At 58.8% G+C, this 22,529-nt stretch overlaps 2 protein-coding genes across 2 annotated transcripts; both read right to left on the bottom strand.

Moving 5' to 3' along the window:
• Nucleotides 1–2,336: 2,336 nt before the first annotated feature.
• Nucleotides 2,337–4,131, bottom strand: GSC2 (goosecoid homeobox 2). The gene is made up of 3 exons (XM_057526203.1): nt 3,789–4,131; nt 3,434–3,687; nt 2,337–2,915 (listed from the first exon to the last, which is right to left on the bottom strand). Exons 1-3 carry the CDS (start codon nt 4,129–4,131, stop codon nt 2,811–2,813), a joined length of 702 nt encoding a protein of 233 aa, XP_057382186.1. The 3' UTR covers nt 2,337–2,810.
• Nucleotides 4,132–18,901: 14,770 nt separating this feature from the next.
• Nucleotides 18,902–21,964, bottom strand: SLC25A1 (solute carrier family 25 member 1). The gene is made up of 9 exons (XM_057527278.1): nt 21,611–21,964; nt 21,242–21,349; nt 21,074–21,173; nt 20,853–20,991; nt 20,390–20,474; nt 20,142–20,246; nt 19,948–20,063; nt 19,798–19,871; nt 18,902–19,582 (listed from the first exon to the last, which is right to left on the bottom strand). Exons 1-9 carry the CDS (start codon nt 21,693–21,695, stop codon nt 19,468–19,470), a joined length of 927 nt encoding a protein of 308 aa, XP_057383261.1. The 5' UTR covers nt 21,696–21,964; the 3' UTR covers nt 18,902–19,467.
• Between the last annotated feature and the right edge of the window lie 565 nt (nt 21,965–22,529).

Below are 22,529 nucleotides of genomic sequence, written 5' to 3'. Positions count from 1 at the left end.
CTTTTTATTCAAAGTTTATGCAAGAAAAGAAATGTCTGGTGCCTAAGTGCCAGAGTTGGCTTCCCAGAAGGCTAATCCTCATTGAAATGGACAAGAAAATTGTCTAAGCATTTCTCAGGGAAGATCATTTCTTCCCAAAAGGTTGTAAATTATGTCAAATAATTTCTGCCCCAGAACGATTCAGTACAATTCAGTGGGGACTCCATGGTATAATTCCTCCCCTTGTGGAGCTGAGAGTTGAATGCAGAAGACAGACACTAATCAGATCATCCCACAAACAAGCATAACACAGCAGCGGGCAGGTGCAAAAAAAAAGAATCCTACCTAGGGGGCATCCTACCCAAGTGGCATCTTACCTAGGGGGCATCCTACCTAGGGGGCATCCTACCTAGGGGGCATCCTACCCAGCAGACCTCCTACCTAGGTGGTAGCCTACCTAGGGGACAGCCTACCTAGGGGGCAGTCAGGGAAAGTTCCCCAGGAAGGAAGTGGTTGCAGATCCAAAGGATGAACAGGCATTGACCAGGTGGAGGGGGAGAGCATGTGCAAAGTTCCAGTGGGAGGAGACCTTTGGATACACAAAGTGCAAGGAGCAGTGGGGTGGGAGCTGACGCCAGAGGGGCAGGGCCAGGCTGCACGGGGCTTGTGGGTCATGGGTCATGGGTCACAGCGAGGAGTTTTGTCTTTGTTCTGGGAGCAGTGGGAGCCCTGGGAGTGCTGTAGGCAAGGGAGAGGCATGTTCAGAGTTGCACCCTGACTTTTATGGAGAATGAATCACAGAAGAACTAGAGTAGGTACAGGTGGACCAGTTGGAGGCAGCTGCAACGGTCAAGGTGAGAGATGGCAGCGATTTTCATCAGGCTGGTGCAGTCGAAGCTGGGGAGAAGGCAGATTCTGGGATTGTTTGGGGAGGTAAAATCGACTTGCCGTTGGCCTGGGTTTGGTGGGTGAGGGAGAAGAGGGGTCAGGGCGCCTGCCCCTAGCTCTCTGGCTCACGTGCCGGGGAGGCACAGGGAAAGATCCTGCCATGGACAAGGTGACCTAGAGGAGCCCTGGGCTTCCAGGTGGAGTCATCAAAGGGACAGCTGGACATAACTGCCTAGCACAGGGGAGAGGCCTGGGCTGGGATGTAAATGTGAGACGGAGATGGGACTCAAGCCTGAGGGTGGATGAGATAAACCAGGGTGAGAATGGATATGAGAGGGGAGAGTCTGGGCTTGGCCCAAGGACACCTGTGTTACAGGCAGCTGCGGGGCGAGCCTGCCCAAGATAGCTGGAGAGGAGGGAAAAGCCAGGAGGGCAGCATAACTACTGGTCCCTTGAAAGCAGAGCACTGATCACGGGTGCCCCACACCACGACATAAAGCCACTCAGCCAACGAGGGCAAACTTTCTGGGACCAGGGGGATGAGGGTGTCCCAGCCGTGGGGAAGCTCCACAGGCAGGCTGTGCCATCTCCAGGGATACGGCCAGGATTCAGGAAAACGGGCTCTGTGACAGCAGGAAGTGTGCATCCTGGAGGGTGAGCGAGAGCTGCTGTCCTGCCCAGGGACCCCTCGCACTCTGTGTTCTCTGAGCTGACCTGCCTCAGAGAGTTCTGCCCAGGAGCTGCCCTGGCTTCTGCACCTTTTGTGGAGGAACTGTGTCTCGTGCCAGACACCCACCCGCATCCCTCCAGGACCTGTGAGGAGGCAGAACAAAGTCCCCACGCCAGGTGAGGGGGGTGTTAGGTACCTCGCGCCCACCATACAGGCCAACTTGGGGAACTGAGGCCTTGTTTTCATGCTGTCCTTCTTGCTGGGGCCAGGATGATGGAGGGGACAGCATTTTCCAAGGCAGTGGAGGGGGGGATTCTCCCAATTGAACCTGGTCCCGCCCCACAGGGTGGCAGAGATTGGCTGCTGTGAGGGAGGCAGACACTCCTGCATGGAAACCCCAGAGCGAGGAAACCAAGGACCCCCACCCAAGAAGCAGCTCCTAGAGGCCAGTGCAGGGTGCCGGGCCACGATCTGTGGGGCAGTCTGCTCTGCTGGGCCCACCCTGGCACAGGGACGGAGGACTCACCGGGCTGTGACAATCCGGCCCCCCACTCCCTGGGAAGGAGAGGAGGGGCAGGTCCCAGCTGGGTGTGGAGTGGAGCCACGGAGGACTTCAAGTCTGGACTGCTTTCTCAGAGCTTGTAGTAGCTTGTTTATTTCTCAGTAGCCACACAAGACTCACAAGATTGAGCAGCGGGAAAGGGACTTCTGGAGATGACCTCACCCAGCCTTCTTATTCAGTGGGTCAGGACGCCCAGGCCCCTGGCACCAGCCCCAGGATGCAGAGACCCCACCCGCCCAGCCTCTGGAGGGTTCTAGGCCAGTCAAGGGGGCTGCATCCCTGCTGAGATGACTGAGGCCAGCAGGAAGTGGGTGGGGAGGAGGACGCTGGGTGTCACTGTTGACAAGGGGTGGCTCCTGTCCTGGGGTGGCTTGGTGCCTCCTGGGGTGTGGTGGGGGGTTGAGGAAGTTGATCTGCTCTGTGCCCCGCATCCCACCCCCGAGTCTCCCCGGCCCTCCTGCCCACTCGCCCTTGGAAGGGAAGGGGCATGGAGCACGGAGCATCGGTGTGCTCTCCTTCCGCGGGGCGGGTGGCGCGGGGCGCGGGGACACACGCAGAGGGGCTCCCGCGTTGAGCTCCAGGACGCAGGCAACTGGGCAGACACCAGGTTAGAGGCTGGCGTCCTCTCCCAACTCCTATTAGGGTAGGTCTGTCCTCTCCCTGAGCCGGCCCCAGAGGGTGCCACCGAGCCCAGGAGTAACTCTGCAGCCGTCAGCAGCTCTCCTTCGGGGGCTTCTTGGCTCCCGGCAGGAGCCTCGCGGACGCCGATGCGCGCTTCTGGTGTCGCCACTTGGCCCGGCGATTCTTGAACCAGACCTGAGGAGGAGGAGGGGCGCTCAGGCAGGCCCAGCCCCGGACCCGCGTCCCGCGCGGTTCCCAAGTGGACCGGCCGGGGCTTCGGGACGGACGTGGGCTGCGGGGCCGGCCCCGCGCAGCGGCTGCGCCACCGTCCCTCATCCACTGCCGATGGAGACCGGGGCTCGGGCCGCGGGACCGGGACCCCTTTCCCACCGGGAGCGTTCTCCCCGCCCGCCCCTTCCCACCGCCGCCTCCGTCCGGCGGCGCCCGGGACGCCCCTTCAACAGCTTCGCGCTCTTCCGAGTTCCCCAAATTCCGGAACAGAAACGCGCGCCTCATTTGCCATGGGCGGGGGGTGGGGGGTTAAAACTAAGGAAAAGAAAACGAGCCCGACCTCTGCTCCAGCCCGCGCCCTTCCTCCCGCGCCATCCCCAGGCGCCGCTGCCCGGGACCCACCCGGCGCCCCTGCTTTCCCGGGGCCTGTGCGCCTCCGCCCGCCACGCGGGACCGGCTCTTCCAAGGCTGCAGGCACCCACCTCCACGCGCTCCTCGCGCAAGCGAATGCGGCCGGCCAGGCGCTCGCGCGTGCCCACGTCGGGGTACTGGTTTTGCACGAAGAGCGCTTCCAGCGCCTGCAGCTGCTCCTCGCTGAAGATGGTGCGGTGGCGCCGCGTGCGCCGCTGTGGGCCAGGGCCGCCCGCGTCGGGCGGCGCCCCGGAGCCCCCGGTGGGTGCGGCCAAGGGCAAGGGCGCCGCGGGCCCCAGCCTCAGCGGCCACGGCAGCCGCGCGCCTGCGGGACGAGGGCGGGGTGAGGCGCGGGCTGGGGGCCGGGCTCCGCTTCCCCCCGCGCCGCCCCGGGTCCCCCAGCTCCCGCGCCCCGCGCCCACTCACCCAGGCCGGCGGCCGGCTCCGGGGACCCGCGGGGCGCCGCGCGGGGGCCGCAGCAGCAGCAGCAGGCGCAGGGCACGGCCTCGGGCGCCCCAGGCTGCCCCGGCTCCGCGGGGCTCTGGCGGCCGGCGGGCGGCGGCGGGCGGGCGGCCCGGGCCGGGGGGCTGCTCTCGGGCAGGCCGGAGAGGATGTGCTCGATGGAGAAGGGGCAGGGCCGCCCGGGACCCCTGCGGCCCGCCGCGCCCCGCGCCACCGCCATTCCTCCCGCCCGCCGCCGCCGCCGCCGCCGCCGCGGGAATATATCCGTCGGGGGGGCGCGCCGTAATCCCCGAGCCGGGCGCCGCATCCACGCAGGTTAATCCCGCCGCGCGGCCAGGAGCGTGCTAATCCCCGGCGGCGGCGGTGGCGGGCGGGAGCGGTCGCAGGAAGCCCTGCGCCGCGAGTCCATGCCCCCGACTCGCAGGGCTGGCAGACGCGCGCAGGGCCGCCTCCACTGCCCGCCGGCCCGCCTCCACTGCCCGCCGCCCCTGGTCCAACACTGCGGCGGGGGCAAGGCCTCGAGGACGCCCGGACCACGGCAGCCCCTGGGCGCGGGGCCGCCTCCTGGCCCAACTCCTGGGTGCCCCGGTCCTGTAGCCACCGCGGCCAGGTCTGGTTCCTTGTCCCCTTCGGGGACCTACCAGGCGGAGGAGCAAGTCTGGAGAACCGCCCTCACCCCAGACTGCACAGTCTTCTGGCCCCCAAACTCCTGAGCTTCAACCTCAAATGGGGCCCAATACCCTCGGCAACCCCGCGTTCCCACCGCACTTCGGCCCAAATTCCCCCGCACCCTCCACACACATACTTAGGAGCCCGGGTCTCAACCTCGTGGAGGAAACGGGGGTGCGGGCGGGAAGCTATCTCTGCTCATCACCAAACCCGCAGCCCCACTGCCCTGGGCCCCCAGTTCTTTGTCTTTTCTCCTGGGCCCCATCGGAGGCCCCACTTACGTGCTCTGGGGAAACTTATCATCTGCTTTCCGGTACTTCCCAGAATCCACCCCAAACCATTACCACCCCCTCCCCACCCTCATCACAGCCATTCTTCTCAAGAGTTGACTCCTGTGTCCACACCCCCACTCCTCAGCTCCGTCCACACCATCCCTCCTGGTCATTCTGCCCAACTTTGTCGGTGACCTGCACTTTGCCAATTCCAGGAAGACCGTTTCATCCTCATCTAAGCAGTGTCGGACAGCTGGCCAGGACTTCTGCTGAAGGCCTTCTCTGGACCTCTGAAAAGTTACTGTGTGGCTCAAAGGACAGAGCAGCAGACGGCCTGGCTTCTGCCCCAGCTGTCACTTCCTGGCTGTGGGATAGGTTCCTTCACCACCACCACCCCCCGCCGTGCCTCAGTTTCCCAATCTATAAACTGGCATAATAATAGCGACCTAACTCTCAGGTGCTTGGAGGGCTCAACCAGTTACTGTGTGCAAGGTTAGAACCCCGCTGGGCAGGGGCCTCCATGAATGGCAGGTACCATTAGGGGGGCAACACACGGTTTCATGCTTCTCCTCCCACCTCACACACCCTTCCTCAGGCTCCCTTGCTGACTCCACTCTGGTGTCAGTGAGGACTCTGGACTTCAAGTGACAGAACCTGCTGACTCAACTGTCATAAGAGTCCTGACACCGGCTGCCCAGGATCTGTTAATCTGGAAGCTCTGTGAAGGAGCCACCACCTCTGTGAGTGGGCCACCTCATGGTTGCAAGATGGCTGCCACTGCCCCAGAGCTCCCATCTCTTCCCACGGGTCCCTTTGGGTGACCCTGGAAACCTCTCCCAGCCAACTTCCCTCGCAGAACCATGTGCTCACCATTAGATCAGAGAGGCACCTGGGGGTCGACTACCCATCAAAGTCAGTTCCTCAAGGATGGGGGCTACAGGGTCAGTGGTCATAAAGGCTGGGCCCTGGCTGTTCCTTTATCCCTCCCCACTTCTGAAGCTTCAGACACCACCTCTGTGCCAAAGACTCCCCAGCTGATACATCCAGCCTGACTTCTCCCTCTGCTCCAGGCTCTCATCTCCCTAAGTACCTGCTCCATGTCCCATTTCAGCCACCAATGAACATCTCCCAGTCACCATGCCTGGGGCAGACTCAAGATCTCAAAATCCATCCCTTGCTTGGTATTCCCCACCTTGATAAATGGGTTGCCTACCCACCTATCCACCTTGGTAGATGCACCATCTCTCCACCTGTCCACCTCTGCATACACCCCATGTCTCCACCAGTCCACCTTGATAAGCGGCCCACCGTGATGCATTTCAAAGATGTCAGCAAATCCTTTGACACTCCTCCCTTCAGGAGGTGAAATCTAATCCCCTCTTCTTGAACGTGGGCTGGCTTAGTGACTCGCTTCTAACCACTAGGAGGCAGCAGAAGTGACACTGTGATTTCTGAGGCCAGGTCTTACAGCTGGGTGACACAGCTTCTCTCTCTCATCTTGGGATGCTTGTTCTCCGAGCTCAGCCACCACGCTGCGAGGAGGCGCCTGCAGCCACAAGGAGAGGACATGGAGAGCAGTTCCCGCCAGCAGCTCCAGCTGAAGGACCAGCCAACAGCCAGTATGGAGCACCGCCAAGGGGTGAGTCAGTCAGCCTTCCGGTGGCTTCTGTACCAGCCACCATCGACTGCAATCGCAGGAGAGGGAAAGTGAGAACGGCGAGAGGCAACAATAGGAGGTGACTGTGGTGTCCTCAGCACTGAGTGTGAGGTGGCTATCATGGGCTCTAGGTAACCAGACAGGTCCTGGTACTGGAATGCAATGCTGCAGATACAAACCCTAAACCATGGGCACTGGCTTTGTGACCAGGCAGTGGGGGGTTGGGGGAGTGGGAAGGACCCTGCTGAGACTGACGGTGGGTCTTAGGGAAGGTGAGGAGAATGTACTGGAAGATGGAGGGAAGGAGACCCTTGTTGTGGAGTGGCAAGAAGTTTAGCAATATTGTCACCTGTCATAGAACAGGAAATAGGAAATGTACCTGGTGAGGCAGATGATGTAGCTACGGAGATGCCCAGCGGGGGTGTTGAAGGAGCTTCCTGGCTTCCTCTAGCTCCCTACAGAGGAAGGAGAAAGAGATGTTCAAAACAAAGCAGCCAGAGTTAGATTTACACCTACCGCATGTATCAGCAATTCTGTCCCTGGGATTCACCCTGGAGAAATGAAAACTTGTGCTCACACAAGACGCTGCCCATGAATGTTTAGAGCAGCTCTAGTCATTATCAACAAAGCTGGGAAACAACTCAGACGCTCATCAGCTGGTGAATGGATGAACACGCCGGGGTCCGGGGTCCACGCACACCAGGGAGAAGCCCAGAGTGACAGCGACACGCGCAACAACACGGATGGACCTCACACACATCGTATTTAGTAAAGAACAACTTTCAAAAGGCTACATACTGTGTGACTCCATGTATTGGACACTTTGAAAAAGGCGACATTGGAGTGATGGCAATGTAATCAGTGTTTGTGGTGGGGGAGCATCCGAGGGAGTGGGGGTGGGTGCTGAGGGGAGGCTGGTTCCACTCTAGCCCAGGGGGTCTGGGGCCCCCTTGATTGAGGTCGGGGTGCACAGCCTTCCCGGGCAAGGCAGCTCCCACCAGTGATGCTCCAGGGAAGGGGCAGCTGCAAGTCACCAGCTCACACCGCTGGGGCACTTCCTGCAGCCCTGCTGCCCTCAGCCCACCCACTCTCACGTTAAGTGCACTGAAGTCAACCTCCCCAGGATTCTGGTTGGGCACATTTTCTGGATGTAAGTGGGAGAGGAAGGCTAGTGGGACAGGCTGCGGCTGCCATGGTCCCAAGGCTGTAACCTGGCGCCATCCCCCTCTCCTTATCAGATATATAATGTACAAATATTTTCTCCGATTCCGTAGGTGGTCTCTCACTTTTTTAAAAAAATTAATTAATTTATTTATTTTTGGCTCCATTGGGTCTTCGTTGCGGTGTGCGGGCTTCTTGTTGTGGTGGCTTCTCTTTGTTGCAGAGCACGGGCTCTAGGCACGCAGGCTTCAGTAGTTGTGGCACGCGGGCTCTAGAGCGCAGGCTCAGTAGTTGTGGCGCACGGGCTTCGTTGCTCCGCGGCATGTGGGATCTTCCCAGACCAGGGCTCGAACCCGCGTCGCCTGCATTGGCAAGCCGATTCTTAACTACTGTGCCACCAGGGAAGTCTGGTTTCTCACTTTCTTGATGGTGTATTTTGAAGCACAAGATTTTAAGATTTTGAATAAGTTGAATTGTTTTCTTTGTTTGCTTATACTTCTGGTGTCATTTCTAAGAAGACATTGCCAAATCCAAGATCATGAAGATTAACCCTGATGTTTTACAGTTTTATAAACTACAAGTTTTCTAGTTTTAGCTCTTACATTGATCCATTTTGAGTTAACTTTTATGTATGATGTTAGGTGAGGATCCAATGTCATTCTTCTGCATTTGGATATCCAGTTGTCCCAGTCTCATCTGTTGAAAAGATTATTCTTTCCCTCCTTGAATTGTTCCCCATCCCCCAGTTGCAAATCAATTGACCATAAATGTGAGGACTTACTCCTGGATTCTGAATTCTGCTCCATCGATCTATACATTTATCCTTACTGTCTTGATTACTGTAGCTTTGCAGTCAGTTTTGAGATTGGGAAGTGTGAGCTCTCCAACTTTGTTCTTTTTTTCAACATTGATTTGGCTATTATGGTTCCCACAAACTTTCATGTGAATTTTAGGACCAGCTTATCAGTTTATTCGAAGAGACCAGGTGGAATTTTGATAGAGATTACATTGCATCTGTAGCTCCATTTGGGGAGCCCTGCCATGTTAACAACATTAACTCTTCCAATCCATGAACATAGGATGTCTTCCATTTATTGAGATCATCTATAATTTCTTTCAGTAATGTTTGTAATTTTCAGAGTATACATTTTTTACTTCTTTAATTTATTCTTCGGTATTTTGTTCCTTTTGATGCTATTATAAATGGAATGGTTTTCTTAATTCCATTTTCAGATTGCTCACTGCAAGTGTATAGAAATACAATTGATTCTGTACACTGATCTTGTATCTTGCAACCTGCTGGATTTGTTTATTAATTCTAATAGTTTTTTGTGGATTCTAAAGGTTTTCTACATACAGGGTAATGTCATTTGTGAACAGAGATCTTTACTTTTTCCTTTACAACACTGGTGCCTTCTGCTTCATTTTCCTAAGAAGTTCCCTGGCTAGAACCTCCAATAAATCACCGAACAGCAGTGGTGAGAGTGGGCACTCTCATGTTGTTCCTGCTCTTAGAGGGAAAGGATTCAGTCTTCATCATAATGTATCATGTTAGCTGTGGATTTTTTTAATAGATGCCCTTTATCAGGTGGAGGAAGTTCCCTTCTTTTTTTTTTTTTATAATGTAGAATAACATTTCTTTTTTTAAAAAAAATAAATTTATTTATTTATTTATTTTTGGCTGTGTTGGGTCTTCGTTTCTGTGTGAGGGCTTTCTCCAGTTGCGGCAAGCGGGGGCCACTCTTCATCGCGGTGCGCGGGCCTATCACTGTCGCGGCCTCTCCCGTTGCGGAGCACAGGCTCCAGACGCGCAGGCTCAGTAGTTGTGGCTCACAGGCTTAGTTGCTCCGCGGCATGTAGGATCTTCCCAGACCAGGGCTCGAACCCGTGTCCCCTGCATTGGCAGGCGGATTCTTAACCACTGCACCACCAGGGAAGCCCAGAAGTTCCCTTCTATTTCAAGTTTGTTGAGTGTTTTATTACCAAGAAGTGTTGTACAATCCATCTGGTTTTTTCAGGAGCTAGACTAATGAACTAAATCATGGGTTTGCTAGATACCACCACCTGCATCCTTTAAGTCTTTAGCCATGACATTCGACTCTGCTATTCTTCCTAAGAGGAAGCATTGTTTTTCATCTTGGTAGGGGGCAGTTCAGGAGCTCTCACTTACAAAATAGGTCTTACTCTAAAGATCAGAAACCACTGCGGAAGTTCTGCCAAATGTTACATATGTCTATTCCAATTATGCATTCAGAAACTGGAGAATAGCCAGTGGGTAGGTTAGGAGCCCCCCGGGGTCCCCTGTGAGATGGAGTTGGGTCAGTACTCCATTTATCGCCTGCCCTCTCTATACTCCCAATCCAATGGAGAGGCCATGACAGCACACTGGGTCCCAGGGACCAGTGTTAACATGGAGCCTGTATCCAACGGCTCTGAGATGGCCTGGGTTTTCCTCTTCTCCAGCATAAAATTACCTGAGGAAAGGGACATAACGTACCTTTGCAGAGGATTAGGGGCATCAAGCCTACAAACACTCTCCACAGTGTTGCCGGATCCTTCCTCACAGGAGGAGACTTCAGCAGACGAGGTCTGCATCTGAGAACTGGCTGGAAATTGAGCAAGGGATCGTGACACTCCTTTGGGTCTGGTGATTTCAGTCTTTTGCTCTTCTATTATTTTGTTTTTTAATGTGGTAAAAAATACATAGCATAGAATTTACCGTTTTAACCATGTTTAAGTGTACATTCACAATGTTGTAAATCATCATCACTATCATTTCAAGAACTTTCCCATCATCCCAAACAGAAACCCTGTACCCATTAAATGCTAGCTCCCCATTTCCTCCTACCCTCAGCCCCTGACAACCAGGGGTTATGGCTGAGTACCATTGCATGTATACATCCCAGTTTAAAATCCATTCATCCATCAATGGACATTTCGGGTTGTTCCTACCTTCTGACTATTGTGCATAGTGCTGCTGTGAACATGGGTGTACAAGTATCTGCTCGAGTCTCTGCTTTCACTTATTTAGGGTAGATACTTAGGAATGGAATTGCTGGATCGCATGATAATTGTATGTTTAACTTTTGAGAAACTGCCAAACTGTTTTCCATAGCGGCAGTACCATCTTACATTCCCACCAGCAAAGCACAAGAATTCCAATCTCTCCACATCTTCACCACCATTTGTTATTTTCCCTTTTTTAAAAAAAAAATTGTAGTCATCCTAATGGACGTGAAGTGGCAGCTTATGTTTTTGTTTTGTTTGGTATTTTGGCAGCACGCGGGATGGTTTCCCAACCAGGGATCAAACCCAGGCTTCTGCAGTGAAAGCGCTGAATCCTAACCATTAGGCCACCAGGGAACTTCCTGGTAGCTTACGGTTTTGATTTACATTTCCCTAGTGACTAGTTATGTTGAGCATCTTTTCATGTGCCTATTGGCCCTTTGTAGAACATATTTTTTTGGGGGAAATACAATCCAACCTTGCTGATTTCATGTATTAATTTATAGACCTCAATTTAATTTTGTATATACTTTAAGGCTTTCTATGTAAACGATGATATCACATGAACATATTATCTGCTAGTGTTACTTCTTCATCTACAATCTTTATGGCTTCCATTCCTTTCTTCCTTTCTTTTTTTCGGCACAGCATGGCTTGCAGGATCTTAGTTCCCCGACCAGGGATTGAACCTGGGCCCCGGCAGTGAAAGTGCTGAGTCCTAAGCACTGGACCGCCAGGGAATTTCCAGGCTTTCATTTCTTTTTCTCGTGTTATTGAAATGTCTAGACCTCCAGTAGAACGTTGAATAAAAATTGAGAAATCAAACATCTTTGCCTTGCTTCCAGTCTTAGAGAGAAACAACTCAGTCCTTAAGCACTAAGTATGATGATAGATGTAGGTCTTTCATAGATGCAGCAAAGGTTATTTTTTTCATAGATGAAGGAAAACCCATCCCTTTGCTTTTCCCAGTTTCTCAAGGGTCATAGCCTGTTCCTCCATCTTCAAAGACGGCAACAGTGGGTCAAGTCTTTCTGACTATTGCATCATTTTGACCTCTTCTGCCCCCTCTTCCACTTTTAAGGGCCCTCATGATTACATTGGACCCACCAGAAATAATCTCCTTATCTCAAGATGATAAACTTAATCACAATTGCAAAGTCTCTTTTGCCATGTAAGGTAACATATTCACAGATTCTGGGGCTCAGGATGTAGACATCTTCGAGGGGACCATTATTATGCCTAGCACAGTTCAATCCCTGGTTGGGGAACTAAGATCCCACGTGCCACGCAGCATGGCCAAAACAAACAAACAAACAAATTAAAAAAACAAACAACAAAAAAACAGTATCTAGTAATTTAGATAAGCCTCAAAAGATATTTAAAATGAGTGAGCAGAGTTACACTTCTCTTAACAGTAGAGTCACTTGCTTTGGACTAATCCTCCTATGGATAACAATGATAAACTCTGAACAATATATTTTTTAAAAAACTGAAAACACTGGATATGAACAGGTAGAAACTAGAAGGAGGGTCAACACATGTACCAACACTTAGGACTTCAACATCTCTTTTTGGGGGGACACAACAGAAGCATAGGGGGACTAACCATCCCAGTTGCACACTGAGAGTCCTGCCTCCTGGGAAACTGATGAACAGGGTGACACGGGTGGTCACGCTGGAAGCAGGACAGAGCTGGGTGAGGGGTGGAGTGTTAAGCGACAAGGCATCTGGGTCCGTGGAACCCCCCAGGGAAGCACTGGGGCAGACACAGGCTGCTTCAGATTTCAACTGTCTCGAGGAAGCAGGGACGAGCCTTTTAGTCCCTATGCCGGTCAGTCCTTGTCTGCTGTGTAGGTGGCTCCATCACCCAGGGCAACATTCCAAGGTGGAGGCATCTGTGCACCATTGCTCGCTAACACTCAAGAGGAGCAGGATGGGTGAGCTGACCACTGAAGGGGTCCACAACACCATCTGCTGGTCCACACCCACACACTGGTCCTCCTTGGTAAACGGCCTGCCTTTTCACCTCGCCACCTAGATAAACAACACCTAGACTTCTGTTCACCGTGGTAAATGCACACCTGCCCACCCAGGTAAGTGGCCCAGCCACCCATGTGCCTCCATGACACCCACCTGCCCTCAGAGCTGCCCAAGCCTCAAACTGCATGCAGTGCTGGACACTCCCCTACTGCCACACCCAAATCTCACCAGTTCTGCCACCCGCCTCAATGCCAATGCAGATGCCGGCCACCTGGGCCCCCACAACGGCCTTTCTACCTACTCCCGGCTACTCTCCTGGCCTGAGACCCTCCCCAAAGTGAGCCTGCTGTGGTGGCTCAGGTGCGCTCTGCATACAGATCCAATCACGGCGCTCCCCTGCTCCAAACGCTCAGGATAAGAGGATCAGCCGCCTCATCTCCGTGCTCCCCCAGCCCTTGGACTCTGACACCTCTGTCCACCTGCCCCAGCTGGCCTCTGCCTCCTTCCTCCAGCTGCCCAGGCTCTGGGTCAGCTCCGCCACTGCGCCCAGCTCGCAGCCAACCCAGTGCTCTCAGCCCCATCCTGGGGTTCAGCGTGGCTTCTGCAGAGGGGCCTTCCCTGCGCACCCCACCTGCCCGCTGCCAGGGGTCTCAGGCCCCCTCCCCCTGCACACGCTCCCTCCACAATCCCAGTCGCTCCCGGCTGCCCTCCCTTCTGTTTCCCGGACTAAAGAGCAGACCCAGCTGCTTCCAGGACTGGTCAACGCTGGTCAGTGCCAAGAGACAGGGGCAGATGGGGGGCAGGGGCTCCGGGGGGTGAGGAGGGGCCAGAGGAGCATCAGGGGCCAAGGGAATGGATCTGCAGGTAAGTCCTGAGGAACCACGGGCTTTGGACAGTCAGAGGCCGGAGCGCAAGGTAGGCCCAGCAAGGTCCAGGGCCGGTTTGGGGGTTAGGTCCCAGCAATTGCGGAGGTGAGGCCAGAGGGGAGGCGGGGAGCGTGGTTCCTGTGCAGCCAGGGTGGGGGCGGGGAGGGGTCCTGGGCGCAGCTCGGGGCTGGGGAAGGCGGACTCGGGATGGAGGTGGGAAGCGGCCCCCACCTTCCCTCTCCCCGCAGCTCCCACCCGGGCTCCCTTTCCCGCCCCCTCCCTGGAGGGACAGGCGAGGCCATCAGGATTCCCCTGATTGCTTTCTTTCATGCCGGTGCCTTTCTCAGCAGCAAACGCCCGCTAATGCCTCCTTTATCACGGAATTAGGGGATTTAGGGCCCTCAGCACAAAGAGGCCCTCGATAGCAGCCGTAATCAAGCGCCAATCGGCCGATCTCGAGCGGGCCTGGGAAGAAAGAGAGCGCGGGGATTAGCGTGGCGGGGCCGAGATAGCATCGCGCGGCCGCGGGCTGAGGCCGCCGGGGAGGGCCGGCTGCGCCGCGGAGAAAGGCCAGCTTAGCCACTGGGCGCCGGGGATTCTGAAACCATTAGCGGGGATTAGCACGAGGGTTAATCTGCTTTGGCCGCTCAATTGTCAGCGGGACGCGCGCGCAGTGGACCCCTCGGTGGAGCGACCGCGGGACCTCTGCAGTCCAGGCCCCGGGCTGGTCTCGGTTTCCCCAGCGGTGACTGGGCCAAGCCCGGCCCCGAGAACCAGAGGAAGGGATGAACCCCTCGGTCCATCAGGCCAACGGGTTACGCGTGCACCTGGCCCAGCAGGTGTGAGTGGAGCCTGGGTCTTGGCTGCAGCCTCCACCTCTGCCAGCCTCTGCGGGAGGTCAGGGCACAGCCCCTGCCTGTCCTCAGGGACCCCTTCCCTTCTCCTGGCCGGCTCCTCCCCATCCTGTTCCCCTCCACACCACGTCTGGCTCCGTTCACCCCTTGTGGACTTGGTGCCGGCCTCCCCACTGAGCTCGGGTTCCAAAGCAAGGTACACACCCCTCCCCATCCCACAAGGCCAGGAAGCAGGTCGCAGACCAAGGGGATGCTGTCCAAGGCCAGGGAGGAGCCACTGCTTGCAGACCCTCCATCTCTCCCTTGGAATCCCATCCCAGGGTGTGGACCCCTGAGCCAGCTGATTTAATGCCACCTGCGGCCTCCTCAACCGCTTATTTTCAGGTCCCTCATTAGGTGGGGCAAGGTGAGGACTGTGCAGACCTGGGCCTCCATAGATCCCAGAGAGTTCCTCTGTCTCTGCCTGGGTTTTCCCATCTGAGAAGTGGGGCTGACTGAGAGGAGGAAAGGTCCTGGCAGGAGGCCCACTGACCAGGGGTGCCACCTGTGTTTACTGCTGCCTTCTGGAGGGACATGCCCCAGGCCCCACTCCTCCTCCTGGGTTGGTAATGACAGGCTCCGGAAGTGGGGGACTTAGAGGGATGTGCCTGCACCATATGGCTGCCCTGGCCTCCTCTTCCATGGGGATGTGCCATGGCCACCGTGCCTTACTTGAGCCCACGGCTGGAAACAGGTGGCTGGGTTGGAGATGGCCAGGCAGGCAGGACTGGGCGGCGCCATCAGTGGAGAGGCTGGTGGACCTCCTGGTCCCATCCCGCGACCCTATCTCCTTTCCCGTGGCTGAGACTGGGGACCTTGGAGCAAAAAGCTGCACGGGGAGGAAGACACAGGGGTGAGCCTCAGGCAGGCGCGTCAGGAACGCCCGTAGCAGCGTCCAGCGTGGGCGTTGGACGTTGGGGAGGGTGGGCGATGGTGGCTGCGCCGGCCGAGTGCTGACTGTTGGAGGCTGCAGACGAGGTCGGTGCACAGGCGATCCGCTCCGAGGACCTGGGTCTGGCGGCAGTGAGCAGGAGGGGCCTTCCGATTGCGGGCCGAGCGCATGCGCGGGCCTGCGCCGGCCGGGCGCGCAGTGACGCCATCAGTGCGCGCCGCACGAATTCCGGGCGTGAGCGGCACCATTCCTACCAGCGTCGGCTGCTCCCTCTGTGCGGCCAGACCCCGAGGTCCCTGCCGGCGTCGCGGGTTCCCGCCCCGGCGAGTTCGGTTCTTTCCTCACGAGCGGGTCCGGAAAGCTTCCTGAGTGTCTCCGGATCTCCGAGGCTGGGAGCTGAGTCGCCCTGAAGGTCTGCGGCCTTTAGCTGACGGCACGCGGACACAGCCTCTCCCCGCGCCCCGGCCCCGGTCGCGGAGGTTTCGTTACTTCCCCGATCACAGCCCTGGGTCGGGTGGGGTTCCCCCGGCCCGCGAGGATAGTGGGCTAGAGGCGGGGCTCCAGGGTGCGGTCAGCCTGGAGGGCCGCCAGGGGCAGACAGGCCTGTTGGCCCGAGAGCTTGAGCCCTAGACCGCTTTTCAGCGTGGGGTTGGGCGACAGGCCACTGCCGGCTGCTGAGCAAGGGCGCTAGGATGGCCCATCCCTGGAGGTCACTCGGGAGATGACAGTCCTGTGGCCAAGTGGGGCCACCGGGCCAGGCCCAGCCAATGGAGGAATAAGTGGGAGTGGCTGGCCAGGCCGAGGAAACAAAAGTTGGGGAGGGTGCCTGGGCCCCGGGATAGGGTGTCTTCAACAACAGACAACAGTTGGGGAGGGTCAGGGGTCAGGGCCTAGACCAATCTGAGCAGAGGGGAGGTTACTCTTAGGGATATTCGCCAGATGGGCGTGGGACGAGGGGAGCTACAAGGCCACACCAGGGACCACCATGTTTTCCATGGGTCACCCACTCTGCTGGCCTAGGCTACGTTTGTCCACGATCCTAGGTGTTCTCTGTGGTCCTCCCATTGTCCTTTTCGGCTAGTTCTTCGCTGTGCCTGCATCTCTCTCCTTGGCTCTGTTGCCAGATCTTAAGGAGGCAGGAGATCCTCAGACCCCCCCCGATTCTGTGCCTTATACAAAGGATCCTGGTCCAGGGAATCTGAGAACACGTAGGAAGTAGAATGTCAGCGAGGAAAATACTCTGGCATCCTCAGCTCAGATTTTGTTCGCTGTGAAGGCTGAGGGCACAACCCGAAAAACAGATTTCTCTTTGTTGGCTAAAAGGAGAGAGACCCATTTGTCAGGAGTGACTCTTTGTGTGTGTGTACTAAGCTCTGATTGCCATTCATCACCTACACAAGGACATGGAAAAGCCAGAGGACGCCTGTGCAATAGTGGGTGAGGAGAGGCCTCAAGGAAGTGGGGGCGGGGGGCCCTGGAGGGCAGCTGCCTGAGGGCCTCTGCGATGGGGCTGGAGGTTGGCCAAGCCCTGTCCCAGGAGTGGCCACCACCTCACCCTGTGCTCCCTTGGCCTGTGTCTCAGGCCATTGTCCAGGGCACATTCTGTGATGATCCCAGGCTCAAGATGATGCCAGATGGTGAAGGCTGCCTGAGGCTGAGTGGCTTCCAGCTGGGCACAGAGGCTCTGGCTGTGGGCAGCATATGGTGGCCTGGGGTCTCCACACTCAGCTCACATCACATCTCTCTTCTGATATGCAGACTCAGTCACCTCCTGGGGCTCTCCCTGGCCCTGGCCTGTGTGTCCAGGTTGGTGGGGGATCACACTGGAAGTTGATTCTTTTGCCTCCCTACTGCTCAAAGATCTGCCCACGTCATTCTGCCCCTTTGCCCCAATGCTGCAAAGGCAAGGTCCCCTGCCATCGGCCTCCTCCCTGCAGCCTTCAAGATCTTGGTTAAATGCAGCTGGGCCCCCTCCAGGCATCTGCCTGCCTCTCTAGCCACTCTCCACCTGCTCACTTCCCTCCAGCCTTGCTGGTCTTCTCTCAGCTCAGAGACCCCGCCCCTCCCCCCTCCCCCCTCCCCCTCAGGTCTCAGTTCCAGGAACTGAGGCTGCCCACTTATTCCAGCTACGTGTGAATGGGCGGGGCCAGGGTGGGGGACCAGTGGTCCACTGGGGCTGGTGGCTTCTCCAGGCTCACAGCCCCAGGGGACACAGACCCAGCTCAACCAACTTTTCTGGCTGGGCTACCTGCTGTCCACCTTGTGCTGTGTGGCACAAGAGAGGGGTCCCTGCCCCTCCTGGGTACAGGTCCCCATGCCCTTCTTTCAGTTCAGTGTAGCCTGTCCCCTTCCTCCTCGTGAAAGGGGATGGGGACAGGACTCAGGGTGCAGTCAGTGAGCAGACGCCATTCCTAGAGGTCAGAATTCCAGGACACTGAGTCCCCTCAGGGCCCAGCTCCTGGGCTCTGCCCGCTCTAGGAACTACCTGGGACCCTGGGTCACTGCCAGCAGTCTCCCGCGAGGGTTCACTCTGTGCAAAGCATTGTTCTAAGTGCCTTACAGACATTACATCATTCCATCCTCATAGCCCGCTGGAGTGGGTTCTTGTGTCACCTCATTTCACAGGTTGGGAAATGAAGATTAGGTGGCTTGCCTCAGCCTGTGAACAGGCAAGCTTTGCTGCTGGGCCCTTTCTCCTGCATCTCCTGTGAGCACTGAGGGCACACAGCCTGGTCCTTGCACCACATTCCCTTGCACCCTCAAGCCCACCCTTGGCCCCCAGATCTGCCCCAGACACCAGGTGCTGTGTGAGGTTGCTGGGGTGGGGGACTTACTCCCAGAAGAGCAGCTCCAGGAATGGGACCTGCTTGCTGGGAGTCTCCTGCGGGCAGGTTATTTCCCAGTCTGAGCTAAGCCCTTTGTGTGGCTTTTGCCGTGGAGTCCCTTGGACAGGAAGGTCCTTCGCCCCCTCACAGCCTGGGGCACTGGCTTATCCCATCCTGTTCACACCTCCTCCACCTGGCCTGTGGGTGGTGGTTCCCAGCCAGATCTGGGCCACTGGGGCCCTCCAGTTCAGGGTTCTTTGGCCCCCATGCTGGGCTGGGCTCCCAGCTGTGCCTGGGCCCCGGGATAGGGGGTCTTTAGCAAGAGGGACACCTTCCTGAGGTTCAGAACTGTGGGGTGAGGGCTCTAAGTGCCCACCCCTTCCTGCCCCAGGGCTGCTACCTCCCAGCCTAAGTGAAGGATTAAGAAAGGACCTCCTGCTCAGAGTCTCAGGGGACCAAAAATTGGTCATCCCAAAGCAGTGCCCCTCGAGCAGACCACCACAGGGAAACCATGAGGGGGTAAGCTGGGCTGGGCCACAGGCTGCAGGACAGACAAGAGCCCGAGAGCACTGTCTCCAGGCGCAGCCACCAGCGTGGGGCAGCTCTCCTCTGCCCACTCAATGTTGCCTGCCAGGTGACCCTGCAGGATCTTGCCCCCAGGCCACAGGCAAGGGCTGGATGGAGGCCAGATGTTCCTTGGCCTGGTGCCAGGCCTCCCAAGGGGCTAACACTGTGGCCACAGCTCGCTTGCCCACCAGCCTGCCTGGCCCCAACAGTGTCCTCGGGTGAGGAGTGGGCCTGCCCTTGGCAGAGGCGTGGCCACCACTGCCCACCCACAGATGGGTTGACACAGGGACAGGAGGCTGCAACAGGATCCAGTTTATTCTGCCTTGGAAGGGTGGTCCTGAGAGTGGCAGGTGCCACCCTGTCCTGGGCGGAGGGAGGGCCCAAGGGCTGGTTAAGGCCAGTGGCGGGAGAAGCGGTGGGTACGCAGCCCCTGGAATGCAGTGAGGCCAGGCTGAGGCCCGGAGGCAGCTGTGGTAGGCCGGGGTGATGCCCCTGCTGCCCAGGGTGGAAGGCACCGGGCTGGGACCAGGCCATGGCTACAGGGCCATGACCCAGGCCACATGGGCACCCTGGAAAGTGGGTCACAGGACACGAAACATGAAACACAGGCACACGAGTAAGCACGTGGACAAGTGGGCACAGATTCACAGGCCAGAGGAACACCCGGTCTCAGCTGGACACATGGACACCATGGTGGTGTCATACAGACCACAGGGGACACATGGACTTGATGGCCACAGGGGACAGCCCTGGGCCATGGACTGTGAGGGACAGGGGAAGGGGGCCTTTTGGCACGACTGCACTGGAATTGTGAGAAGGGGGCGCTGGGGGCAGCCCATGCGCAGACCCCAGGGTTCAGTCCGTCTTCCACACTTTGTTGAGCAGCTTCACCACCTCGTCATAGATGACGAACACGATGGCCACGTCCAGGCACACCCGGCCCAGGCGGGGGATGGTGCCCTTGTAGAACCTGAGCGGGGAGGGTGAAGAGGAGATGAAGCCAGCGTGTCTGGAAAGTGCGGGTAGGTCCAGAGATCGGAGGGAGGAGCAAGAGCAGAAAGAGCAGACTCCTTGGGGACAGGACAAGGGGAGGGCCTGAGGTGGGTGGACAGGAGGTGGGGTGTGGCCCAGGTGGAAGGCGGGGGCCTGGGGTGGGGACAGCAGCCCTGCCCCTTCCCCACTTACGCCTTGGGCCCCTCATTCCTCAGAATCTGCAGGCCACAGTCCCATGTGTTGCGGTACTTGTGCGCCTCCAGGCCCTGCAGAACACCAGCAGCTGCGGCATTCAGCAGCCAGTCCCACCCCTTCCCGGCCCCGCCCCCGTCCCACCCCCACCTGCATCCGAGTCTTGATCACGTCCAGAGGAGTGTTCCCGAAGACACTGGCTGCGCCCGCGATGGCTCCAAACACACCAGTGATGAGAGGGTTCATGGGCTTGTTGGGGTTGTCCCCTGGATGGGCGTGAGGGCTGCGGTCAGAAGGGGACAGAGGACCAGGCCTGGAGGTAGGGTCTTGGGGCACAGACGCACCTCGGTACCAGTTGCGCAAGGAGGTCATGACGAAGAAGCGAATGGCCTGGTTGGATCCCTGCTTCAGCACGGTGGCCGTGAGGCCCTGGTACGTCCCCTTCAGCCCTGGGGCAGGCAGGCACTGCGGTCACACTGACGCCTCCAGGACCCAGCCCGCAGGAGCGCCAAGGCAGGAAGGGGAGGTGCCAGCCCTTTCCAGCCGGACCCAGGTCCCTAACCCCACCTGAGGGGAAGGCTGAGTGGCTCACCTTGTTCCCGCACGATCTCCCTGACCCCATGGAAGAATCCTCTGTATTTGGGGCTGGGGGAGGTCTGGTCATGGATGAACTTCACCTGAGAAAGAGGGAAGCAAAGGTGCTGGCTCCCAAGGGTCAGGGCAAGGGCTCACCTGGCCTCTGAGACACGTGGCCCCAGAAGCAAGAGGGCCGCCTTACCGAAGAGCCTCCGCCGTCATGTCTGCTGGTTTTTCCCATAACTTAGGCAGCAAACACGTGTTACCTTATGGTTTGTGCTCCTAAGTTTTTTAAGACCTTGTCTTCCCACTGCCTCCAGAACAGAGTCCAGTCCACAGAAGGCTCTTCCAGCGGGCCTCCTGCTCCAGGCTCCCCAGGCAGACCCCTGCCCACCTTGATGCTCTCCACCGGGCACAAGACCACTACCCCGGCCACCCCAGCACTCTCTCACGCCTGTCCCCTACCGAGACCTGCCCACCTTGATAGTCTCCATGGGGCACACGACCACCACGGCCTCGGCCACACCAGCGCCCAGGCCGCAGAGCAGCCCGCGCGTGCTGTCCAGCCGTCCCTGGGCGTCCCGCATGTGGTTGCTGAGAAACTCGAACATCCCGAACCTGGGGTGGGAGGCAGAGGCATGAGAGGGGCCGCCGCGGGGCCGGGACTCCCTCCCGCGGCCGGGCCCCGAGCCCGCCTCACCTGACGGCCGCCTTCGGAATGGAACCGTAGAGCAGGGAGCTGAGGCCGCGGTACAGGCCCAGGACGCCATGGTTGCGGACCGTCTGCCGCACGCAGTCCCCTGGGGGAGGGGGCGGTCAACGACCCCACCCGCCGGCCTGCCCGCCCCCGCCAGCCGCCCCCACTCACCGATGCCCCGGTAGCGCGGCGGGTGCGAGCGCTCGTCCAGCTGTAGCTGCGTCTTCACGTACTCGGTGGGGAAGGTGATGCAGATTTCAATGCCACCCGCCAGGCCGCCTGCGGGGAAGGACCGAGACCCGGACCGAGCTGAGACCCCTCCCCCTCCCTGCCAGCGTGCCCCTCCCCCGCCCCCGCCCGGACTTTGCCCGCCGCCCGGGTGCCGGGCCCACGCCCCTCCCGCGGTCCTAGCGGGGCGCCCGCGGGGACACGCGGAGGGGCCCGGGCCCGCCCGGAAGCGCGGCAGAGCCGGTGTCCCGGGCCCACCCGGAAACGCGGCGGGGTCGGGTGGGGGTCGGGGTCCGTGTGCGCGTGCCCCACCTGCCAGGATCGCCTTCCCCGGGTGCGTGAGCGAGGCCTTCCCAGGCGCGGGCGCGCCGGCCGCCAGAGCGCGGGGCGCGGCCATGGCGGGCGGGGTGGGGGGCCCGGCGGCGGCCTCGGGTCCGAGCTCCTGCGCTCGGTCGTGGCGGCGGCGGCGGCGCCGGTTATGGGTCGGGGCGGGGCGGCCCCGTCGCTCCGGGGCTCCGCCTTGTGTAGTCCGAGCCCGGCCCCGCCCCCGGGCCGCCCCCGGGCCGCCCGGAGCCCGCGGGAAACTAAGGCCGGGTGGGCCGGCAGCCCAGCCAATGGCCGCGCGGGCCCGACTAGGCACCGCCCCAGGAGCCCCGCCCCCGGGGCGCGTGGGGCCGCCCCCTCCCTACCGGGAGGGCGGGGCCGCCCCTCACCCAACGCGCCGCGAGGCCACCGCGGGATTCCGGGCTCCGGGCGGCGCACACGGTGGGGAGAAGACCCCTGACAAGCTCTGCTCACCGCCCGCCCCCCCCACAAGAGGCCCCGCAGCTCTTCTGGCCCCTCCCGCCCACGCCAGCACCGGCGGGGAAGCTCGGCCCGGATAAACAGACTTTCATTTAATGTGCGAGTTACACGTTCTGTTCAGCGGGTCCGCGAAGTGACCTGGGGGGTGGGGGCAGCTCTGCCAGCGCGGAGTGGACAGGGCGCCGTTCCCCTGCGCCTGGGAGTACTTGCGCTCGACTCCCCAAGAGTGCAGGCTCCAGCCAGAGGGCCCGGAGGTCGGAGTCCACCTCCGGCGCGGCGGCCACAGCCAGTTGCCTCGGGCAGTCAGTGGCCGCCCCAGGCTCCGGGTGGCTCAGAGGCTGCCATCACTGGGCTCCAGCAAAATAAATGACGTCCAGGCGTCCCGCCTCCCGTGGGTTCTCTGCGCTTCTGGGGTGACGCGCTCCTT

The sequence above is a fragment of the Balaenoptera acutorostrata genome, chromosome 13 (assembly GCF_949987535.1).
Source record: "Balaenoptera acutorostrata chromosome 13, mBalAcu1.1, whole genome shotgun sequence".
Lineage (NCBI taxonomy): Eukaryota > Metazoa > Chordata > Mammalia > Artiodactyla > Balaenopteridae > Balaenoptera > Balaenoptera acutorostrata.
The sequence above is the reverse complement of the archived record's forward strand: the minus strand, read 5'-3'. Positions and strand labels throughout refer to the sequence as shown.

Bases quoted from the DNA above. Each gene is read 5' to 3' on its own strand.
- SLC25A1 (XM_057527278.1), bottom strand. From the start codon at position 21,695: ATGGCCGCGCCCCGCGCTCTGGCGGCCGGCGCGCCCGCGCCTGGGAAG. The intron at 21,350-21,610 runs GTGGGGCACGCG...CCTTCCCCGCAG, and splicing joins GGGGAAGGCGATCCTGGCAG to GCGGCCTGGCGGGTGGCATT. The intron at 20,992-21,073 runs GTGAGGCGGGCT...CTCCCACCCCAG, and splicing joins ATTCCGAAGGCGGCCGTCAG to GTTCGGGATGTTCGAGTTTC.
- GSC2 (XM_057526203.1), bottom strand. From the start codon at position 4,131: ATGCGGCGCCCGGCTCGGGGATTACGGCGCGCCCCCCCGACGGATATA. The intron at 3,688-3,788 runs GTGAGTGGGCGC...CTCGTCCCGCAG, and splicing joins GGAGCCGGCCGCCGGCCTGG to GCGCGCGGCTGCCGTGGCCG. The intron at 2,916-3,433 runs GTGGGTGCCTGC...CCTCCTCCTCAG, and splicing joins TGCGCGAGGAGCGCGTGGAG to GTCTGGTTCAAGAATCGCCG.